Genomic DNA, 23511 nt, shown 5'->3' on the forward strand with positions numbered 1-23511 from the left:
GGTCTGGCGTCACACGTAGGGCAGGCTAGAGAAAGATGGGAGGTTTCTTTCATCAGAAGACACTAGCAAAGCCGATGGTTTTTACACTAATTAATGTTAGTTTTATGGTCACCCTTACTGAGATGAGCTTTGTACTCCAGATTGTACAAAATGAATTTAAAATTTCACCAGCTACCATGGAGGGATTTATACCTATGCTTGTAAAATATTAGCCTGGGCCTCTGGATTACTAGTCCAATGACTTTAACTGCTATGCTACTGTCCATGGGGAGTCTGGGCCTTGCATGTTGGCCAGACAAGCAATGCCAGTAAATTTCCACTAAAATCAACAGCTAGCAATGCTCAGAAACTTGGATTAGAAATAGCTTTTCATCCAGTTTTCATTGCTACATGTTGAGAACCATCTGGATTTTTATAAAGCAGCAGGGTTGAGATCAAAAACTCAAAAGGCATAAGAGTGCCCTCCCACTATTATACTATGAAGTCTCCATAATTTTAAATAGGAAATGAACATCATTATTGTGATTCCCTGGTGCTCTTCTTGCTCCCTAGTCCAGCACTTGACAGAAGGCAAATCAGTCAAAACATCTATAGGCACAAAGCCCGTGCTTAAGTACCATAATGTTGACATAGTGACGGTGCAGTAATACGAACAGCTTTTATGTTGAAAGTTATTTTCTAAGGAAAGGCAATAAAGAACCTTGACATGAAATGGGGTTCAGATCATTTCTCTCACCTTTCTCTCCATATATGTTCATGACATATTCTTCCTCTGAAGAAAATCCATTTCTAACCAGAGCTTGAGGGATTTTACGTTCAACTGGAAACACACAAATACAGACTGAACTCATATGTTTTGAACAATGCATACCAACTTTGGAATGATTCAAGAACATAACAGAGAGGAGCAGAAGCAGGCTATTTAGCCCATCAAGTTTGGTCTGCTAGTCATTGCCATCATGGCTGCTCTGATAATCCTGAACACTTTCCTGCCTTGTCCCATAAACCTTGATTTCTTACCTGATTAAAAATGTGTACATTTCAGCCTCTGGATTCCTCTTCAGCAAAGAAGTTCACAGATTCACAACTCCCTGGGAGAAGAAATTCCTCCCCATACCTCTTTGAAATGGGCAACCCTTTACTCTGAGAATATGACCTCTGGCCCTAGGCTCTTCCACAAAGGGGAAAACAACCATTCCACATCTACCATGTCAAGTCTCCTAAGAACATTATATATGACAGCAAGGTCTCCTCTCACTCGGTCTTTATTATTAGTTTAAAGGGACTGTCAATATTATGGATGAGTCATTCTATATAAGACTGCCTAGTCATACAATTTTCAGTTTCCTTTTGACATATAATATTAAAACATCTGGACAGCACTGCAAATGAAAAGTACCTTGATTTCAAACACTGGACTTCACTACAGGAACAGGCCTTTTCTGCCCTTCAAGCTGCAATAAAGAGCTAAGAGATAGCACCAGTGTCACAAAATATTATTGAACAATGTTTTACTAAGTAGACAATAAATTCAAGTCATGTGACTACCCACACAAGATTAAAATCAATTAAAAAACAGGTTTCAATAAACAAAAACTAAACTATTTTCTTTCTGTATGAAGTGACCTAACATGGAAACTTTGTGTGTTTTTTGGAAATGTTTTGAGAGCAGGCTCCAAAAACCTAAAGCTAACTCGACAGCTATTTGCTCCAAGTTCCATCAATGGATAAGAAACGTGCTGGAGATGATTCCTTGGTAACAAAATTGTTTTACTTGAATCCTCTCCGTCCTCGAAAATTCACAATGTAGTGTGATACTATAAGCTACAGAGCATTAATTACTGTTTATGGATTGAAAGAATCAGCAAGAACTCTGTCTGGAATAAAACATTAAAAAGGACAAGAACAAACTTGCTTAGGAATTGACAGCAACTGACTATGTCTGGGAGAAGAAGGGGCCAAAGCTACATGAACAAAACTGTTTTCATTTCTGCCTGATAACTGACTATTTTATGCCATAAGGACAAATGATTGCTACACAGAAGAATTTAAGGAGTTAATCACGGAAAAGTTGTGTCTTCAAACAGTCAGTTAAGCTCAACTGTAACAAGGAACAAAGAAGTTACTTCTGAAAAGGAGGCAAGCTGCTGACTCAAAGACTCCAAAAAGAATAATCAATATTTTGGATGAGAGAATCTAAAAATCATTAATATTGTCACACCATAAATTTGAAGGATGAAACATCTATGTAAGAATTCAACTCCAGAACTCCACATTAGCAGAACTTCAAAGAAGAATACTGCACAAGGATCAAAGAGAACAAAGACAAAGAAAATTACAGCAAAGGAATAGGCCCTTCGGCCCTCCAAGCCTGCGCCGATCAAGATCCTCTGTCTAACCTGTCATCTATTTTCTAAGGGTCTGTGTCCATTTGCTCCCCGCCCATCCATGTACCTGTCCAAATATATCTTAAAAGACACTAACGTCTCTGCGTCTACCACCTCCGCTGGAAACGCATTCCAGGCACCCACCACCCTCTGTGTAAAGAACCCTGGACATTTCTGGAGACGGGCACTGTTGTTTGGATTCATAGCTAAATTCCATCATTTATCGGCTAATAGCCGAGTTGAGTTGTGAGGCTTAACCTGCTTACTTGAGGGGGCTTATTTTAGCTGCTGCATGCAATAAAGTTTAAATCATTGTTTCTATACTTGATTGTGTGAGATTTCTCAATATGTAGCCAAATTCGTGGTAACTTGTGGTGATTTACCCACAACAGCAGATAAAGGTAACAAAGAGTCACCATCAATTTCTACCTTTTAAAGTTTAGCCTTGAAGGTTTAAGTTAATATACGAAAACCTCAGGAGGTTTGGGTTTGAATGTTATTCAGATAAATAACCCTGCTGGCTTAGTCTAAGCACTAGTTGCTTTCTTTTTAGTATGGAGCAAGAATTACTTTATTCCTTATGGATAGTTACACTTGACAAATGCACTAAATATTAAACCACAACCCACTGACCAAACGCCCTTCCGATTTTTAAAATTTATCCCCAAAGAAATTCACTTTAAAAACTTGTACATTCTGACCCGCTAGCTGACTAATTTCTAATGAATCAAAAAATTTCACCCGTATGTACCACAGGTACAACTATTTTCTTCCTTTCCAATATAAAAGCTCTTTTGCAAATTCCCAATGCCATAAAAGGGAGGAAAAGAGAGACTGAGTCACGGAATTTGATTAATATAGTTGGCTGAAATAAACTCTGTGATGAGCCATTGATACTGAACTAGTACCATGACATGAATGAGCAGATGCCAGAGGAAAGCTCCAAGCAGAATTACAAACTACACCTTACCCAACATCCTCTAATTATGTCAGGAAGCCCATACATTAATCTATTAACTGTATAGAGGCTTATAAAGATAACAGGAGCTTTGATCAAAATTTGGCATGCTCCTGTGCAGTGCTGTAGCTCCACTGGGGTGGTGCATAGCTGAGATGCGAGTGAGAGCTGGGAATAAGAGCGTCACCTTAGCGGTTATGATTCAGTCGCTGAATTGCTTGGTGTGCCGCTGACAGGTTTTCGAAGGATTCTTTGAGAATTCACTTGCGACGCTATCACTCATGTCCGGCCGACTGGTAGGTCAATCTACTCCTTCACAAGTATTTCCGCAACATGTGATAATCAGAAGGTAATTGCAGCACTCAGCACTAATTTTCAGCACTTCTTAAAACTTAAACAAAAAAAAGCAAATGATCATCTATTTCCCAGTTGGGATTTATATTGATCCCTTCTTCTCTCTGGCGTGTGAACACACTCGATCGACTTGACAATTTGGCGCTACTGTTTTCCTTTACCAACTGGTCCTCTCCCTCTTCATTAGTTCCTGGTCCAATATTAATAGCAGCAAATCCACAGAGCTGGACAGAAAATCTTTGCCGTTCACACTAACACGTGCAATGCCCCCAGTTGGCGAAGTGAAGTATTACTCATAGTGTTTGAAACTTTTTATTTGCGTCTGTCACGGTCTGTCTGTAACTCCTTCGTCCATCCACCAAACTCCGACTGTCTAAATTTCAATCTATGTCGTTGTTAGCTATTTGCCTTTTCATTCATTTGCAATCAAGAACTTACTTCTGTCCACTACGTCGCTACATGGAGTAACACACTCGAGGTTGGGACTTGCATTCACTTTGTCATCTTCTGAAGCTCCCAGAAGAATATTCACATCTTATTGTTCCGATTTCAATACCACTGGTCATATAAAACGCACTCTTTCGCCAGAGATAGCAAGAATTGCAGATACTGGAAATGCTTGACTAACATTGTGTGCTCAATACATTCACCCAGTAAGTCAGAGAATAGACAGACATTTTCCTAGATTTCCATCGAAGCCAGCCTTTAAACTGCAAGAAATAGTTTCTTAACTCCATCAGAAGCTGAAAGACTGTCTCCTCCCCTAACTGCTTTCGTCAATTAAGTTTGAATCTGGATGTGAGTTTGCTCGCTGAGCTGGAAGGTTAGATTTCAGACGTTTCGTCACCATTCTAGGTAACATCATCAGTGAGCCTCCGATGAAGCGCTGGTGTTATGTCCTGCTTTCTGTTTATCTGTTTAGGTTTCCTTGGGTTGGTGATGTCATTTCCTGTTCTTTTTCTCAGGGGATGGTAGATTGGCTCCAAATCAATGTGTTTGTTGATGGAGTTCCGGTTGGAATGCCATGCTTCTAGGAATTCTCGTGTGTGTCTGTGTTTGGCTTGTCCTAGGATGGATGTGTTGTCCCAATCAAAGTGGTGTCCTTCCTCATCTGTTTGTAAGGACACGAGTGATAGTGGGTCATGTCGTTTTGTGGCTAGTTGATGTTCATGACCCACTATCACTCATATCCTTACATACAGATGAGGAAGGACACCACTTTTTGATTGGGACAACACATCCATCCTTGGACAAGCCAAACAGAGACACGCACGAGAATTCCTAGAAGCATGGCATTCCAACTGGAACTCCATCAACAAACACATTGGCTCCAAATCAATCTACCATCCCCTGAGAAAAAGAACAGGAAATGACATCACCAATGCAGGAAATGACATCACCAACCCAGGGAAACCTAAACAGATAAACAGAAAGCAGGACATAACACCAGCGCTTCATCGGAGGCTCACTGATGAAGTTACCTAGAATGGTGACGAAACGTCTGAAAACTAACCTTCCAGCTCAGTGAGCACACTCACATCCAGAACCTCAACCTGAGCTACAAATCTTCTCAAAACTCACAAGCTTGAATCTGTAAAATAACTACTTGTCATGGTTTGAAACAGCAGTGCAAATTCTAAAACTTTCATAAACTCTTTACCTGCAGGCTGTTCCAGGGCCAAGAGATTTCTCAAAGGGGTGATTTCTATTAATTCCAACTACAGTTCAGTGAACACACAGCATCACATTCCCTGCCTTGATCCCATGCACCAAAAAAGACTCAGTATGCAGAGCACCAGAATACCAAAGAAAATCTTCCTTGCTCCCATCTGTAGTATTAAATTAAAAATCTGATGCAGGCCTTCATAGGCTGTAAAGCACTTTGTGATTCCTGAAGTCATGAAAGGCACTGCATAAATGCAAGCATTCATTTCCTTTCCGATATTAAATTCATAGTGTACATTTAATAGAATTCAATTTGGCCATGGGATTTTAATGGCCAGTCATCATTTTAGAATAGCTTTCTTATACATTTTGATGGTTTATCACCATATACCAAAATTACTAAAAGCTAAGAACTGTTCTGAGAATTTCTTAACATCATGCAAGAAGACAGATTTTACAAAGAAATTAAGTGAGATCTCATCACCAAGCAAGTATCTGCAGTTGAGATTCAACTTGAATCATTGCTAATGGATAGCAAATGTCTACAGTTTTTCATACAAATCAAGAGATGTTGGGATCAATATTATTCTGACAGTAAGGAGAACCACAATGCATCAAACTCATGTCACCTCTAACTGCTACATTTTCACACTGACACATTCTACAGATGTTGGCTGACCTGCCGAATTTCTGCAGCATTTTGTTCTTATATTGTCACTTCATACTGATACATGGTGCAAAATTGCTCGACCTTTTTTTCTACTTCAAAAGCATTTCTGCCCAAACTGGATAGAAATACAGCTTGACCTGAGTTGGAAAATGATGAAGGAATTTAAAAATGGTCTTGGGGATTAATTCACTTGCTACAGGTCTAACTGCTGCTAATTCTGACATAGGAATATCCAGTTTACAGCAGATCTAAGATGTGAAAAGTTTTTTTCATAACAAACTACCAAATAACTACTTAACAGTGACCACAAAGACCTTTATGTTGAATGCTATGAGACTTTAAGTCCCCATTGCACAGGGACCATGTCAGACTGTAAATAACTACCATTCAACTCAAACTAGAATTCTGCTGTCTCTTATCAAAATATTGTGCAGAGTTGTTCAGGCATTCTTCATAAAGAATTAAGGGTAGAAGGTTGGAATAAAGGAAGAAATTGCATGAATGGGGAAAGTTTCACAAAGCTGCTTGGTTTTAGTTATTTATTAAGAGAAGGAAGCCACTCAGCCAACGATTCAGTCCTATTTCCCCTGCTCTACCACAGAAGCCCTGCAAGTTTATTTCCTTCAAGTGCCCATCTAATTTCCTTTTGAAATTATTGATCACCTCCACATCCACCACCCTTACAGGCAACAAGTTTCAGGTCACTATCAGCCACTATACTAAAAGCTTGTCCCCACCTCCTGTCATTGTTCCCTTGTCCTTTTATCAATTATTGGGAACAAATATTCATAGTCCTTTTTATCCAAATTTGTCATAATCTTACACACTTCTATTAAATCCTCTCTTAAATCTTTTGCCACTAATAATAAACAATTTCAGCTTCTTGAACCTGACCTTCATATCTCTGCAACTATTCTAAAAAATGTTGTCTTCACCCTCTCAACAAAGAATGTCAATGAATTAATTTTGTAATGTAGTCAAACATTACTAACAATTTGTGTACAGCGATGTCAAACAAATGGAGAATCAGTCATGACAGTGCAAAAATTGCTTGTTCTTGCTGTGGTGCTGCAGGATGTTTTATGATCACTTGTACATGTGGATGCTGCAGGTATATCTTGTTTGCAATTCGTCACGGAATATATTAATTACATGCAATCGAAGGGAAACCAGCTATTCAAGAATGCTAGAGTCTGATAAGTGAAGCTGCAGTTCATTTAATGAGTAAAGTATGTCAAGATAAATGCTGTTTTCCCATTTCTAGATTATTATAATTTAAAATTTCTGCTGGTACGTAAGGTCTCAAGCCTTTATCTCAGATCACTACTGTTTTCAGTAGGTTTCCTAATGGTACTGAACCAAAGAAATGTATTTGAAAAAGCAACTACCATGCAATGCCAGGCAGGTACCAGAAGCCATCTTGCTGGTACCCACTCTCCTGCATGTGCAGGCAGAAAAGTAACAATATCTCACCTTGATAAATATACCATTGTAAAAAAGTCCTCTCCCTAAAAGTTACTGCAACAACAGTCTACAATGGTATTAAAAAGATCAGAAATACTTGAACAATAAGTTCATGGTTTTTCAGAAGAATTCTGGTAACAGTCCATTGTGCTTTATATGGCTCTGCATGATATAATGCATGCCAACTTAATCAGCCAAAACTTATTTCCCGATCTGCTAATATGTCATAAGCTATATCAACAGTCACTGTCACATCCATTAAGCAAATGAAAGAATTTCAAATGCTAATTACATCGAACACAAATGGTTTAATCTGTTGTAGTGGCCCTAAAACACTGCTGTAAACCGCCTCACCAAGGTATCACCATTGTAACCTAATTGTGTCCATCTGCAGATTTTGGGCAAGTTCTTAAAGTTAGGCTATCATTGTTTTAAGTGCAATGGCTCTAACCAGCATTTTTAAAAATCTTTTAACCTGAAAGCAAACTAAGAAACGGATGACTAATTGTAACCTGTCTCTTCTTCCTATTTTAAATCCTTTACAATTGGATACTGACAAAATGAAGAGATTTTAATTTTCTGCTCAAATAATTAATGTACTCCATAAACAAGTTCCACATGGTGGCACAATGGTTAGCTTCCTCACAGCATCAGAGACGTGGGTTTGATTGTACCCTCGGGCGACTATCTGTGTGCAGTTTGTACATTCTCTCCATGTCTGCATGGGTTTCCTCCGTGTGCTCCAGTTTCCACCCACAGTGCAGAGATGTGAAGGTTAGATGGATTGGCCACACTAAAAATTGCTTTGTATTGTCCAGGGATATGTAGGCTAGGTACATTAGCCACAGTAAATAAAGGGTTACAGGATTAGTCTCTGGTTGGTCGGTGCTGGGCCAAATGGATTCTATCAGCACTTGTACAAATTCTATGAATTAATTTCTTAAGAAGTGTACGCATTTTTTCCCAAGTTGATACTGCCTTCAATAGTTGCTTTTTATTCTCTTCATAATCCATTTCAAACGTTCTTGCTATTTTGCAAATTTCTACTTTGTTGTTATGTAATTTCCTTCAACATATACCATATACTTTTCCTGCAATATTCACAAAGATTTGTAATATCATTTACTTTACTAAGACCAGCACATCTATCCATTGCAACAAATGATCAAGTTGAGGCACAGAATTAACATTTATATTAAATAGTAAGTTGTTAAGTTTAAATAGTTTTGGCGAATGGAAAAAAATGGCAGAAGAATAAAATGGGAAAGTGAACTTATCCACTTGCCCAGGTGGAACAGAAAAGGAGCACATACTTAAATATTGAGAGATTGCTGAACTAATGGCTCATAGGGATCTGGGTGTCTTGGAAATGAATTTTAAAAAAAGTATGCAGATACAGGAAATGAATAGGAAGGCAAATAGAACTTTTTTTATTTTAAGTGAAACAAAGTACAGAAGTAGGCAAGTTTTGCAACATCATCTGCAAAATTAGAACTAGAAGACATAAATACTCATTACAACTATGCTTCCTTTGTTTCTAATTTAAAATTACAGCAAATTCAGAAGATTCATCAAAAAAGGGTTTTATCAGTATTTTAGTCGACGCTGCTCTTTGTTCCACCTAGTGGTAATATTTAATATTATCAGGAATTTGACAAATTGCCTCCACACAACTTATGACTAAAATTGCACTCAAATTGCATTTCTAAATTGTTGTATGGTTGTAAAATAGGAAATTTATTTTCTCCCCATACCTCCTTCTCTTGTTTGGACTTGGAAATGGTGAGTTATTGTGGTGTGCAGTTGTCTATATGAGAAAATCTAACCAACACTCCACTGGAATTGAGTGTAGACAATTAAGTCACACTCTGGTCCATTACGTCGATACAGCGTTTCAAAAAGCTATTAATTCGTCCATGGAGAACACACAGTGCTTTGGTCATGAATTGAAGTTTTTGTCAACATTTCTCCACTATCTCTGTGCACAAAATTCAATTTCAATATTTCCACTATAAGCCTGGCTGAAAATAGACAAACTTGTTGTTTGCATGATCTGAAATAAAATACAAAAGGCTCTGGATACATTTCATGGCTCAAATGAACCCGTGAATTGGACTAGAAATTTTGACATGCAAACTAGCTGGGCCAGAATATATGCCAGGTCTGGTAAATTAATCAAGAAAGTACTTCATCAGGTTATGGTAATATCTGCATTAATCCCTTCACTTCAAGTCATTGGTTTTAGGTTCAATTTCTGCATTTACTTTTGCATTTTCCACGTATTTCATGTATTTTGTATTTAGTAAAGTTCAAGTAAAGATTATTTAAATTAAACAATTAGTTACCATGATCTCCCTCACTCTTCGAATGAAACTTTAGGTGAATGATAAACAACGAAACAGCAACTTACAGTTAATCTAGTATCAGAGATAATGGGAACTGCAGATGCTGGAGATTCCAAGATAATAAAATGTGAGGCTGGATGAACACAGCAGGCCAAGCAGCATCTCAGGAGCACAAAAGCTGACGTTTCGGGCCTTGACCCTTCATCAGAGAGGGGGATGGGGGGAGGGAACTGGAATAAATAGGGAGAGAGGGGGAGGCGGACCGAAGATGGAGAGTAAAGAAGATAGGTGGAGAGGGTGTAGGTGGGGAGGTAGGGAGGGGATAGGTCAGTCCAGGGAAGACGGACAGGTCAAGGAGGTGGGATGAGGTTAGTAGGTAGCTGGGGGTGCGGCTTGGGGTGGGCTGCTTGGCCTGCTGTGTTCATCCAGCCTCACATTTTATTATCTTGGAATCTCCAGCATCTGCAGTTCCCATTATCTCTGAGCTGCTTGGCCTGCTGTGTTCATCCAGCCTCACATTTTGTTATCTTGGAATCTCCAGCATCTGCAGTTCCCATTATCTCTGATACCTGTCCGTCTTCCCTGGACTGACCTATCCCCTCCCTACCTCCCCACCTACACCCTCTCCACCTATCTTCTTTACTCTCCATCTTCGGTCCGCCTCCCCCTCTCTCCCTATTTATTCCAGTTCCCTCCCCCCATCCCCCTCTCTGATGAAGGGTCAAGGCCCGAAACGTCAGCTTTTGTGCTCCTGAGATGCTGCTTGGCCTGCTGTGTTCATCCAGCCTCACATTTTATTAACTTACAGTTAATTGTGCTTTTAACACAATCAAACTTTCTTAAGTACTTTGATAGGAGCATTATAAAACTAAGAACGACACCAAATCACGAGGTGCTGTCAGATTAGATGACCAAAAGTTTGGTCAAAGAGGTACATTTTAAGGAGTGCTGTAAGGGAGCAAAGAGAAGCTGAAAGGCAGGTTGGCGTAGTGTGAGCTTTCCAGGACTTGAGGACTAAGCAATGAAGGCATTCCTGCTAATGGTGCTGGAATTAAAATCAGGATACACAAGAACTAGAATTTGGAGGAGCACAGATATCTCTGAAGGCTATAGACCCAAAGGAATTATAGATAGGAATGAGCAAGCCAGGAAGGGATTTGAAACTACAATAAGAACTTCAAAAGCAAGACATTGCTAGCCCTGGGGCCGAGGTGAATCAGCTAGTGACAGGGGATCTGGATTTGTATGAGTTAGGCATGGATAGTTTTGCATGGGCCCAGGTTTCGTCAGAAACCAGCTAGGAGTCCTGAGCCCAGAGGAAATAAAGGCAGAAATGAGGATCTCAACAGCAGATGGGCTGAAACAGCAGTGAAATTAGGAAATGTTACAAAGGAGTTGCCAGTGAAGAGCTTGGAAAACGTCATTGGTTTGGGAATGGAAATAATGGAGACTGCAGATGATGGAGAATCCGAGATAACAAATTGTGGAGCTGGATGAACACAGCAGGCCAAGCAGCATCTTAGGAGCACAAAAGCTGACGTTTCGGGCCTAGACCCTTCATCAGAAAAGGGAATGGAGTTGGGAGTATGGGCAATAAACAATGGTTTTAATATTAATAATATTTAGTTTGAGGATTTATTTTCCTTATTCAGTAATGAAATGCTAGTTAAGCAGTGTGATAACTTAGGGACAGTGACTGGTATCTTGAGAACTGATGTGGTAGCATTCGATAATGTTAACAAACATGTGAAAACTAACATTATGCATTTAGATGCTAATGAAGTGTAGCACGTAGATAAGATGACAGGGCCTCTTTGGCAACACCAGAAGCGATGATGCAGAGCCAGGAAAGGAAGCTATTGCAAGTGATTATCCGGCTACAATTAGATAGATAAGAATGGATTCAGGTGAGAATAGCATGTTGGACAAGAGTGGTGAGGAGGAGGAGGATGGCATGGTCAATTGTGTCAAAGGTTGCAGACAGGTTAAGAATGATAAGAAGGATAGTTCACTTTTGCATAAGTCACAGAAGATGCAATTTGTCACTTTGAGATGACAGGGAAGAATGAATTACATGCAAAGACCATGGAGTCAAAGCGTGGCTTTTAGAGGAAAGAAGTAAGACTAAATTTAAAACAGAAAGAGGGAGAGAAAAAGCCTTTCAAGTACGTGTTCCTTGGATTGAAGGAAGTGAAGATAAGGGTCATACCAGCGAATTCTGCCAGTGACGGAAGTCGTAATGGTTTTACTAGGGATGAGGCCAAAGGTTGAGGGGAGGTGAGAGTACAGTCCAGTAATATTCAAATAATAGCTACATTGATCTAATGAGGAAGACTGTATCTCTCAAAAGAAATGTAACATTCTTCTTCAGGGTAAAAATAAGACCTGTGTCAAAGCACTGAAATCACAGAAGATGGTACCTTAAAGAACTACACATTCAAAAAAAGCACATAAATTACTCCCAGCAACAGTTCTGCAGGTAATGATGAGTCGAGAGCCAGTGTAGTAGCTTATGAATTATTCAGAACACAAGTCCAATATTTCTTAGAGCTCCATGAAGGTACATCACAAGGAAATAGATTTTATTAACCAACTTTGAAGTGAATAGTGTGAAGCACTGGATGGAATATTAACATTCTGATTTTCTCAGATGAAATTATCGTACAATGTTAGCCGAGACAAGAGTGTTCTTACTGATGTTAACATTAACCTACCAGCATAGCACAATCCCTAAAAGTTCTATCTATTCAAATAAAGGCAAGCTAAATAAAATGTAAAAGCTGTGCACATCACTGAGCATGCTCTGATCGTCTGTTTGTTCAAAATCAAATTCTGTTCAGGCAGGTAAACAGCACAGACTGGATGATATTCCTTCATTGTATTTACTGTGAAAGGAAATAGATTTTTTGATTCATTTACAAGATGTGAGGTGTCATTGGTAGGTACACACTATCTAACCATTAATTATTTGGGAAGGGAGAAGGGAGCCACCTTCCTGAACCACTCCAGTCCTTCTGGTAAAAGTTATCAAGAGTTTGTGTTTGGCAGGTAATTCTTGGATTTTTATTCAGCAATGAAGGAGTAGCAATATATTCCCAAGTCAGGATAGAACATTAATCGCAGAGTAAGGTGGCGTTCACGGTGTGCCTACTGCCCTTGTTCTAGGTCATCAGTTTGAAAGGTGCTGTCATACAAGCCTTAGCAAGCTGCTTAAGAGCATATCCTGGATCATACACTCTGCAATCAAAGGATGTCAGTGGGTGTTTGGAGTGAATAGGATTCCACTGAAAAAGACTGTTTGCCTTGAATGGTGTCAAGCTTCTACTGTCTTTTTGGAGCTGTGCTCGTCATGGCTTATGGAGAGTATTCTATCACATTCCTGCCCTGTACCTTGTAAATGGTGGATAAACTTTGAGGAGTTGGTTGGAGATATTTGCTGCAGAATATCCAGCCTTGGTCCCATTCTTGCAGTCACAGTAATTACACTACTCCTCTGTTCGTGCTTCTGGTCAATGGTGTCCTCAAGGATGTTAGTAGTGGGAAATCTCACAATTGTAATAACATTCACTGTCAAGTTGTGTTGATTAGACACTGTCTTGTTGTAGTTGGTCATTGCTTGGCCTTTGTATAGTGCAAATATTACTTGTTACGTATTAGGCCAAACCAAAACGTAATGCATATCTTGCTGCATGTGGACACAAGCTTGTAAGTTCAACTTTGTTTCTTTACTGCCATTGAATGATCTCTTTCTAAATTAATAGAGCTATTTTTGTTCTAAAACACATTAAATAAAAACTCACACTGTTTATTTTGATTGACACTGAACATTTAAATACACTACTTAAATAGAGCAGGACTTTTTGACATTCATTTAAATGCTCGTCAGATCTTAACAGGTGAGAAGTGGCTGCCATGCTTACTTACATAGCATGTTATGCTCAACATGAAAAAGTATGCAATCTTTTCAGAAATTCTTTAAAAGATTTACTGAAAAGTCTAGATTAATTGAAGCAATTGAAATACCAGAAAGACAATTAAAATTTATTTTTCCCAATTACAATGTCTGATATTGATACTAAAATAGATTTAGGAATGCAATTCAGAACTGTGTGCACAATAGAGGAATAAGATCACCAGTTACAGAATGACTGCAAGACCCCAAATTCAGAATCTTTGAACCGTTTCCATCTACCAACACTGTTAGTCTGAACAATTAAGTAAGAAGTCAAGTTAGACTTTTAACAATAACCCTATCCTCTGAATGAGTCCTTTTAAAATCCACCTGCACAGGAGTGGGACGACAAATAGATAAAACTGTTTAAAATAACAACAGAATTCTACATCTTAAAATGAGAAGCAGAGCACAGCATAGACAAAGTGATAATGTTGTATATGAATTCCAAGCAAGTAGGAATGCAAATGTTAAGTTAACCTTTATTATGGAGGGACTCAACTGAAAGCATAACAAAGTCTTTCTGCAACAGGGAGGCATTGTCTTCATGGTATTATCACTAGATTATTAATTCAGAGACACGTGATGTTCTGGCAACCCTAGTTCAAATCTCACCTATGGCAGATGCCAATGTTTAAATTCAATATAAAAATTTGAAATTAATAGTCTAATTAACAGACTAGTTGATGACCATGAAATCATTGTCCATTGTCAGGAAAACACCCGATCTGGATTGCTAAGGATACTGCCATCCTTACCTGGTTTGGGCTGCATGTGACTCCAGGCCCACAGCAATGTGGTTGACTCTTAACTGCCATTTAAGGATGAGCAATAAATGTTGACCTAGGTAGTGAAGCCCACATCCCATGAACAAATAAAAAAAAATTGGAAGGCCCTAATAGATCTGTATAAATGTTGTATATAATTTTAATCTACTTACCAAAGGAATCAGAGTCACAGATTGATAATGCATGGAAACAGACTCTTTGGTCCAATTAATCCATGCCATCCATGTTCCAACCAAACTAGTCCTCCTTGCCTGTGCTTGGCCCATATCCCTCCAAAGCTTGCCTATTCATGTGCTTATCCTAATGTCTTTTAGAAGTTGTAACTGTACCTGCATCCACCACTTCCTCTGGCAGCTTATTCCATATATTAATTAGTGTCAAATTTTGCTTCTCATGTCCTTTCTAAATCTTTCTCCTCCTTAAAAATATGTCCTCTAGTTTTGAACTTAGCCACCCTACACAATAAAACCCTTGATTTTTCATCTTTTTTACATTTCACATCTTCATCTTAACCAGGTCATAGATCTAACTCAGCTATTTCAGGTTAAGGGTGTACAATAAAGACTCTTATGGCTGAGTCCTAGAATGAGAGGATTTCCTTTAAGGAGAGTGAATGGAAGCATTTTCCAGTTTATTGAGTTTAAAAGAATGAGAGGTGATCAAATAAAATCCTTAAGAGGCTTGACAAGGCAATTTTCCATTCACTGGAGAGTCTAAAAGTAGGAATCATAGTCTCAGAATAAGGGATTACATATTTTAAATTAGGAGAAATTTGTTCAAAAGGTTGTGAATCTTGGAATTCCTAATCTAGAATGTTGTGGAAGCCAGTTATAGAGTGTCTTCAAGACATCAAAGGATATGAGAAGAGTGCAGGAATGTAAAGATGATACAGTTGTTCAGCCAAGAATACATTGTAACGACAGAATGGCCTTTCCCGGCTCATGTTACTTGTGTTTTATATACAACGCATCAGTAAAGGTTACAATTAAAATGCAGCATTCCAGTTTTGAATGCCTTCTTTTAATTAAAAAAAAATTAAGGAGAAGGAAATGGTGTGGACAACTTTCACCAAAATGATATCTGGGATGACAGGCTTTATTTCTAACATCAAATTTAAGAAGCTATTTTGTTTCATTTGTACCACAAACAAAAAAAAAACTGATAAGGAGTTTGAAGTAACAAGCAACTTTGGCAGGATAATTTGGGAAATTCATGCCCACTTGTTGTGTGAATCAGTAACTGGGAAGTACAAATTAAAGAGCAACTCCAAAAAAAAATCAAAGGAGAAGTTACCCAGATGGTGTTAGAGCATATAATATTCTACAATAGTAACAGAAGTAACACAATGGCGCTGGAGAAACACAGCAGGCTAAGCAGCATCAGAGGAGCACGGAAGTTGATGTTTTGGGGTAAGATCCTTCTTCAGAACCTTCATTTCTAAACAAGGGTCCCAACCCAAAACATCAACATTCCTGCTCCTCTGATGCTGCCTGGCCTGCTATGCTTCTCAAGCTCCGTACTGTGTTATCTCTGACTCCAGCATGTGCAGTTCTTGCTATCTCATAGGAATGAAAGTATTTGGTTTCCTTCCTATTCTACCTGTTTCAATTAAAAATGTATTTGCTGAAAAAGTTAAATTCGTGCTTCCAAAATTAAAAAAAAAATTGATTTAGAATGAGGCAAGAAACTACATGACCTGCCCTCTATTTGTGCATTTTTCTCTCTCTCTCTGTCTCATTGACCACACACACAAGTAAAATTAGCTGCGGCCTTTTCTGTAATCTTCAGGAGTACAGTTGTGGTCACCTAACTTAAGAAAGGATATACTTGCATTGGAAGCAGTTCAGAGTAGGTTCACTTGACTGATTTGTGGGATAAAAGTTTACCTTATGAGGAAAAGTTGAACAGGGTAGGCCTGAAGTCACTGGAGTTTAGAAGGAGAGGTGGTCTGATTGAAACAGTTAAGATCCCGAGTGCACCAGAGAGGATGGATGCTGAACAGAAGTGAAAATACCTTTTTCTCCGTAACAGTTGTATTTCATGCTTACTTGCATATTTATTAGGTGACACAGTCATGTAGTAATAATACTTTCTGTACTGTGTTGACACATAGGGTATTTAGGCTCAATGAATCAGAATTACAGCAATTTATCAATATCCTCAAAAGCTACCAACTCTCACTAAAAACTTAAAAGCCATTGAACACAAGTAATCAATAATTTCCAAGATACCACAGCAATTAAATTGGTATGGGACAAGAGACGAAGTAGCAAAATTATTTTTCCACCCAAAATATTTCACACACTTCTACATAAAAATAAAATCACCTCAAATGTATACTGTTCAGGGTGCAGCTAATACGTTAGCATTGCAAATGCAGAAAATGAGAATACTTTAACCAAGAGTATACTTGTGTTTATGTCTCAAATCTCAATCTCACCTTAAATTTAACAGTTAACAATGTTCGTTAAAGTAGATTCCCCAACATCTTTCAAAGTACACAGCCTTAAAACAGGGCTTCCATAATAATTTGCATGGAATTCATTATGTCAGTGATTCAAAGTTTTCTTAGATCCTAGGTAGCTGAGTACTGTTTAATTTCCAAGCTTTGAACTGTTTTCTTCCCTTTACAGCCTTCCTCTCAAGCATACCACCTTCCCGTGGACCCTCTTGTGGCCCCTACGCTTCCAATCTTGCCCTTGGCAAATGAAGTATAATGTGTGGAAAATGTGAAGTTATGCACTTTGACAGGACTATAGGAGAGCTGAATAATATTTCAATTGGGAAAAAAAATGCAGAAAGCTATAGCATAGAGGGATTTGGGTATCCTCGTACACAAATCACAAAAACCTAGCATCCAAGTTCAGCGCATATTGGAGAAAGCAAATGACCCCTTGACCATTATTTCAAGGGAATGGAATATAAAAATAGGGAGGTCTTTCTAAAGCTATGTAAGGCACTACACAGACTAAACCTGGAATACTGTGAAGAGTTTTGGTCCCCTTACCCAAGGAAAGAATTGGAGGTAATCCAGAGAAAGTTCAAAAGATTGATCCCAGGGATAGAGGGTTTGTCTTACAAGGAGAGGTTAAGTAGGTTTAGGGTATACCCATTAGAGTTTAGAAGAATAAGAGGAAACCTTATTGTAACAAAGGATTCTTGGCGGTCTTGATGGTTAAATGTAGAGAGGTTGTTTCTCCTGTATGATAGTCTAGGACCAGAGGGCACAAACTTAGTATGCAAGTGATTGCCATTTAAGACAGAGATGAGAAAGATTTTTTCTCTCTCTAAGGACAATCAATTATTGAAACTCTACCGCTTAAGTCTGGGTCATGAGGATACTCAAGGCTGAGACAGACAGATTTCTAATCAGTAAGAGAATAGAGGATTATGGAGACGAGATAGAAAAGTGGAGTAGAGGATGATCATATCAGCATGATTTTATTGAATAGCAGAGCAAGTTCAATGGACCAGATGATCTACTTCTGCTCCTACGTCTTACGTTCATATCTGAATTCATTACTCTTTATTTAATCAAATGGAAGGACCATGTGTCATGGAAATCATGGTGTTTCAACAAGCTTATATAAGTTTACTTCTTACCCAATTTACATTCAAGTAGCAGGTACTATTTGGCCAAATAAATTTGCTCTTGTACCAATGAAATTAATTTCAAAACTGAAGTTAAGAATGATAAGAGATAATTTCACAGTACATAATGATAAACTGTAACTGACAGAACATAGTTCAGTACAGGACAGCACAGGCCCTTCCAACCACAATGTTGTGCCGAACTTTAATCCTAAGCTTTACCTAACCGTCACCCCTATCTTATACTATCACCCATATGCCTATCTAATAGCCACTTAAATGCCCCTAATGAGGCTGACTCCACTACCCCCTCCAGCAATGCATTTCATGCCCAGACCACTCTCTGAGTAAAGAAACTACCTCTGACGTCTCCCCTACATCAACCTCTACTCACTTTAAAACTATGCCCCCTCGTAATAGCTACCTCCACCATAGGAAAAAGTCTCTGGCTGTCCACTCTATCTATACCTCTGATCATTTTATACACCTCTATCAAGTCATATTTTAAATGAAACATACTTCTGTACTAATTGTAACCAATCTTATTTGCACAGGCTTAAGTTTCTGCAATTCAAAATAACTTTCTAGAAGTAGTACATACACCGTGTTCATAAAGTTTAGTATTCACCACTGATAAACTTAAATAAAACCAAGTAATCTTCAATAGGTTAAAGCACAGGACTAAACAAACCTGCTTTAAGTTTCATACCAAATAAATGACAACTTAAAATTAAAACAACTTCTGTGGCAACAGCCATTATTTGTTCCACAGTGGAGTATTCTAACAGTTATGAATTCCCAGGTAATCATTAAACATTTGCACTAGGCAATCTGTGTTCAGCACTTCATACAAGTACTTTCTCCCATCGGTGCATTTATTTATTGGAGGAGTTCCATGAAACTCTACTCTAAATAAGCTAAAAATTAAACTGGAACTGTGCTACAAATAGCTAAAAAAGTTATATTTTGTTTCATCCAGTAAACCATAATGGTTAACTTAAATCCTAAATTTTAAAATTAAAATGTTTGTACACAAGCATTGGATAGAACTAAATACAATCCGTAGGATCAATTATATATCTTTCAGTTGACAGAAAAATACCAAACTTTATACAGCTATCATTTTAGAAGCCCGAGGATGCAGACATCACACCAGTTATTGTTGGAATGCAACTATGTAACTCCTCTTATACTCTGCTGCTAAATTTCGGTTCTTAAGAATTCAAGATGCTCTTTGGAATGTTTATGGAAAATAGCAGCTTGCTCCTATGTTCTGACAAGTAAGTGCACTGACAAGCAGAGCTAATTTGCAAGACAATGGTCATGGTCAATTCAAAAACAAAGTAATGCCAACAACAAAATCTGAAATGCAATATGTCACTGATGATGATCTCCATAAACAAAGTGAACTTTTGGGGAAAAAAAATCAATACCTCAGTATATTCTTTTTCCTTGAAAAGCCTTTGAAGAGATGAAAGACCCATATGTTGTATCATGGGAGAAGTTAAAGAGGTACTTAGATAACAAGAAGCTAATATTTTGTTCAAGAATCATGAGCACTGTAATTTTCAATTCACTCCACATATACGCGCTCTATATTGTTAGAAGAGTGGCTCCCTTCAGAATGCAACAGGGTACTTTTAAACCTTTTATTCAATTAATACAACACCTGCAACAACAAAAATACTTAGAAAAATTGATTATTTAAAATTAACCAAAATTTCTACAAAATTGGAGTCAGTAGTACTTTTGGGATTTAGGATATCCAAACATGCACAATACTGTTGTCACAGTACAGCACTGGCAAAGTTGGGAAAAAAAGTTAAAATTTTAATTTTTTTTGTACACTAATCAGCAACTGTGACAACTCTTCAGGAGGCACAATATAAACACATTATATTTATTAACCTTAGTAAAACTAAAGAAAACTAAAATACAATGGCATTTCTGTATGAAATCATACAAAAACAAAAATTCATTTACAAATATGTTCCATTTAATTTAGTCTTCAAATATGGTTTTCAAAGCAGCTGAGAACTTTCAATCACCAACTATTTTCTACCAAAACTGTGGTTTGCTATACATTTTTCAACATACAAAAGTAATCATTAAAAAAACTTTTATTTGCCAACTTCAAGGAGCAGCACGTCCTGGGTCTAGGCTGGTTAGAGGCAGAATGGCTAGTTATTAGTCTACTGCAAACAAACAGTCAAGGGCACCTACACACATGAAAACAATAATGAAAAATAAAATGTCATTTTGTTCGGGTAGCACCAGCGCTATTTACTTAGTTTGAAAGTGGGAACTGCAGCTGCACATTTATAACCAGCTGTAGTACAGAAGAATGATAGTTCTTCCTTGGAAACTGCAAAGACTGGATTGAGAATATGCTTTGATAACTGTACCAATTTATAAAAAAGAATACATTAGGAGGGAGGAGAGCATGTAAAAATTTAATGTTAAAAACATAAAACATCTAACGTACTGCTCCTTTAACAGGTTCAATTCTTAAAATTACAATCCTGTTTCACAAAATTAAAATTCAGAGGACAAAAGCTATGTAACATGGCAGTGTAGAGTAATCCCCAGCAAAGAGCTACAGTTACACACTTCAAGTCCCAAAACATATCAGTCAAATCTACTAACCACATGTATAAAATAATCTAGATTTCTGGGTGGTTGATGCAAAGCCTTCAGGAGCAGAAAAGGCTGACATCAGTTTCATCTTGCATGTTGCAAATTACTCCTGGAAGCTTTGCAGGAAACACTACTGCTGTCTGAGCCACCTAAATATTCCTTGCAGTTCATTTTCTCAGACAGAATCCGAAGCTGACTCAGACGTAAACCATATATGAGGCAGGAACAATTCTCAGCAAGTACATGACAGTACTACTTGAGATTGGGAGAGATTTTACGTTTCACTACCAGGTATAAATCTGACGGTGGCAGAGTGACTATCCATTATATGCACTGCTGTTTTGTCCTTTACATCAACATAAATAAGGCGTATCAGGTGGGGTGATTCTCAACCAGCAGTTTTCCACCAAGCAGTGAAATTAAAATCTATTCCACCACATCACAATTCTTGTTTAAAAAGCAGCTCAACATTGGACTGGCTATCAGCTATTAGGAGCTTTGAAGGAACGCCAACTTCAAAAGCTCTGACAAATCGTTCCAGCTCTTTCAATACGAAGAATACTCTTTTTGCATAAGAGGTTCTCAAAGTACAGCAAATTGAAAGTATAGGAAATTGATAAAAAAAACAAAAAAGGGTTGGTGTGGTTACAAACATAACGAAATATGTTTTGTAAAATATATATTATACCCATTCCCTTAATTTGATCTTAAGTGACAAATGAATGGGATTGCTACCATTTTTTTTAAAAAATGAACTGAAATAAAAGTAATATCATTCTGTCTCACAAGTCTAGTATGTTTACAAAAAAATAAATCACTTTCAAGTGTATGTATATTATATATATACACACACACACAAAAAGAACAGAAACAGAGGCTGTTTTCTAAATAATTAAACAAAATTTATATGACAATAATCATCCAGCGCAAAATATGAGTGACCTACCATTTTGTTTTGGGGAGCTTTAATGTCTTGATCGTATCATATCACAATATTAAATCTGTAATACGAATATGGCATCTGGTGACTTCATGTTGGGTTTCCATTCAACTACAGTTCAATTTTACCCAATTTTTATTATGTTTGAACTGGAAAAGTATAGTTTAAAGCAATCTGTCACACTATGAAGTGACAGTAAAGAAAGTCATGTTCGCTAATATAGTCATATCTCACAGAGACTAATGACTGGCCCTATTCCGATTACTATGAATCAATGCAGTCTCTATTCCTTAACAAACTTATATATACAATTGGACTGTCACATTAAAGTGTGCACTTAGATAGTGTCCAGTTCAAATATAATTTAATGGAAGCTCCAGTACATACCACACAGAGTTTACAGATGGGTCATTGCTGTTTACATGCAGAGAGTTTCCGAATTTTGCTGCTACTGGTGGAGGCTTTGCGGGATGGATTGGAAGAAGAGCTCGACCTCCGTTCATTTTTGACCTTGCTGTTAAACTGTCCTGCCTCTGTGCCATTCATGCACACTGTTTTGTGGCTGCCTTTGCTCTTGTTTTGGCCGTTTTGCTCAATTTCTTCTTCAGGCACCTGCACCTGTCCTGTGGAGATAATAGATTTTTTTTGAGAACTGAGAAGCAATTCCAAGTGGCTTTTTGTTTTCCCCATGGGCAGAAAATACCCGCCCCATTTTAAAAATAAAAACACTAATAGATGGATCAGCCTATTGGGACTAAAGACCTTGAAAGGACCAACCACAGCAAAGCCACAGTCTTGATAAGCAGCCCAGATGAGTGGGAATCTGAAAGCTTGCTCCATTAGGCAAATGGCTAAACCGAACTGCTAACTCGCTAGGCATTTTTAAGAATTATTAAAATCTTGTAGTCAAAGTAAGTATCTAAAAGTTCTATGATAGCTACTTGACTGCAGTTACAGCTATGCTGGGTATCAGCAGCTCAGCAAGTGTAGAGTCCTTTTCCAAACAAACATTTGTAATCTTGCACAAAGCAATCACTAAAGAATGCCACTTAGGTAACTACTCCTTTACAAAGTTACTTTCCCTCAAACATTTGGAGGAAGTAAATATCACAACTAAACAAACTATCAGACTAAAACCATAATGCAAACATATTTATAATTGTTGGCAGGGGCTACAAGATATAGCAAGAGATACAGAAGATTTTCAACGTGGCCCCAAGGCATAAAACTATACTTAAGGATTTGTGCAGCCATCTGTAGAAACAGAACAAATTTTAATTTCTAGTGAAATCAATGAGATTGTTACAAGAGCCACTCCATTCAAACTATAAATCTGCAACGTCAGTTCTTCCAATTGGACAACGAGTTAAAAATTTACCCTTACACATTTAAAAGTTAGAATACCCCTTTCCAAAAAGTATTCCTTTGAATCCCTAGAGAGTGTGGAAACAGGCCATTTGGCCCAACAAGTCCACACCAGCCCTCCAAGGAACCACACCCAAGCCTATCCCCTTACCCTATCCCTGTAACCCTGTATTTCTCATGGCTAAATCACCTAATCTACATATCCCAGAACATAATGGGCAATTTAGCACAGCCAATCCACTTACTCAGCACATCTTTGGACCATATTCCTTGAACCATTGATATTCTACAAGACGGTTAGGTTTTGAATGATTTTATGGTTCGGTACAAATACAATGATTATAAGTCAAACTAAATTATGATTTTACAAAATTGACTGAAAGTATTGAAAAGAG

At 37.9% G+C, this 23511-nt stretch overlaps 1 protein-coding gene across 4 annotated transcripts in view; it reads right to left on the reverse strand.

Moving 5' to 3' along the window:
- The window catches only part of stk11 (serine/threonine kinase 11), a 120532-nt gene that overhangs the window by 11884 nt on the left and 85137 nt on the right, over positions 1 to 23511 (reverse strand). The window contains exon 9 of one of the 4 annotated variants that reach the window (XM_048560047.2): positions 737 to 820. The exons of 1 other annotated variant lie outside the window; for it this stretch is intronic. In XM_048560047.2, the coding sequence (XP_048416004.1) occupies positions 737 to 820 (84 nt within the window). Of the gene's footprint in view, positions 1 to 736; positions 821 to 20148; positions 22375 to 23511 lie in introns of those variants that run through there. 2 more of the 4 variants (XM_048560045.2, XM_048560046.2) reach the window with 2 other exon arrangements.

Source organism: Stegostoma tigrinum, chromosome 30 (genome assembly GCF_030684315.1).
Source record: "Stegostoma tigrinum isolate sSteTig4 chromosome 30, sSteTig4.hap1, whole genome shotgun sequence".
NCBI lineage: Eukaryota > Metazoa > Chordata > Chondrichthyes > Orectolobiformes > Stegostomatidae > Stegostoma > Stegostoma tigrinum.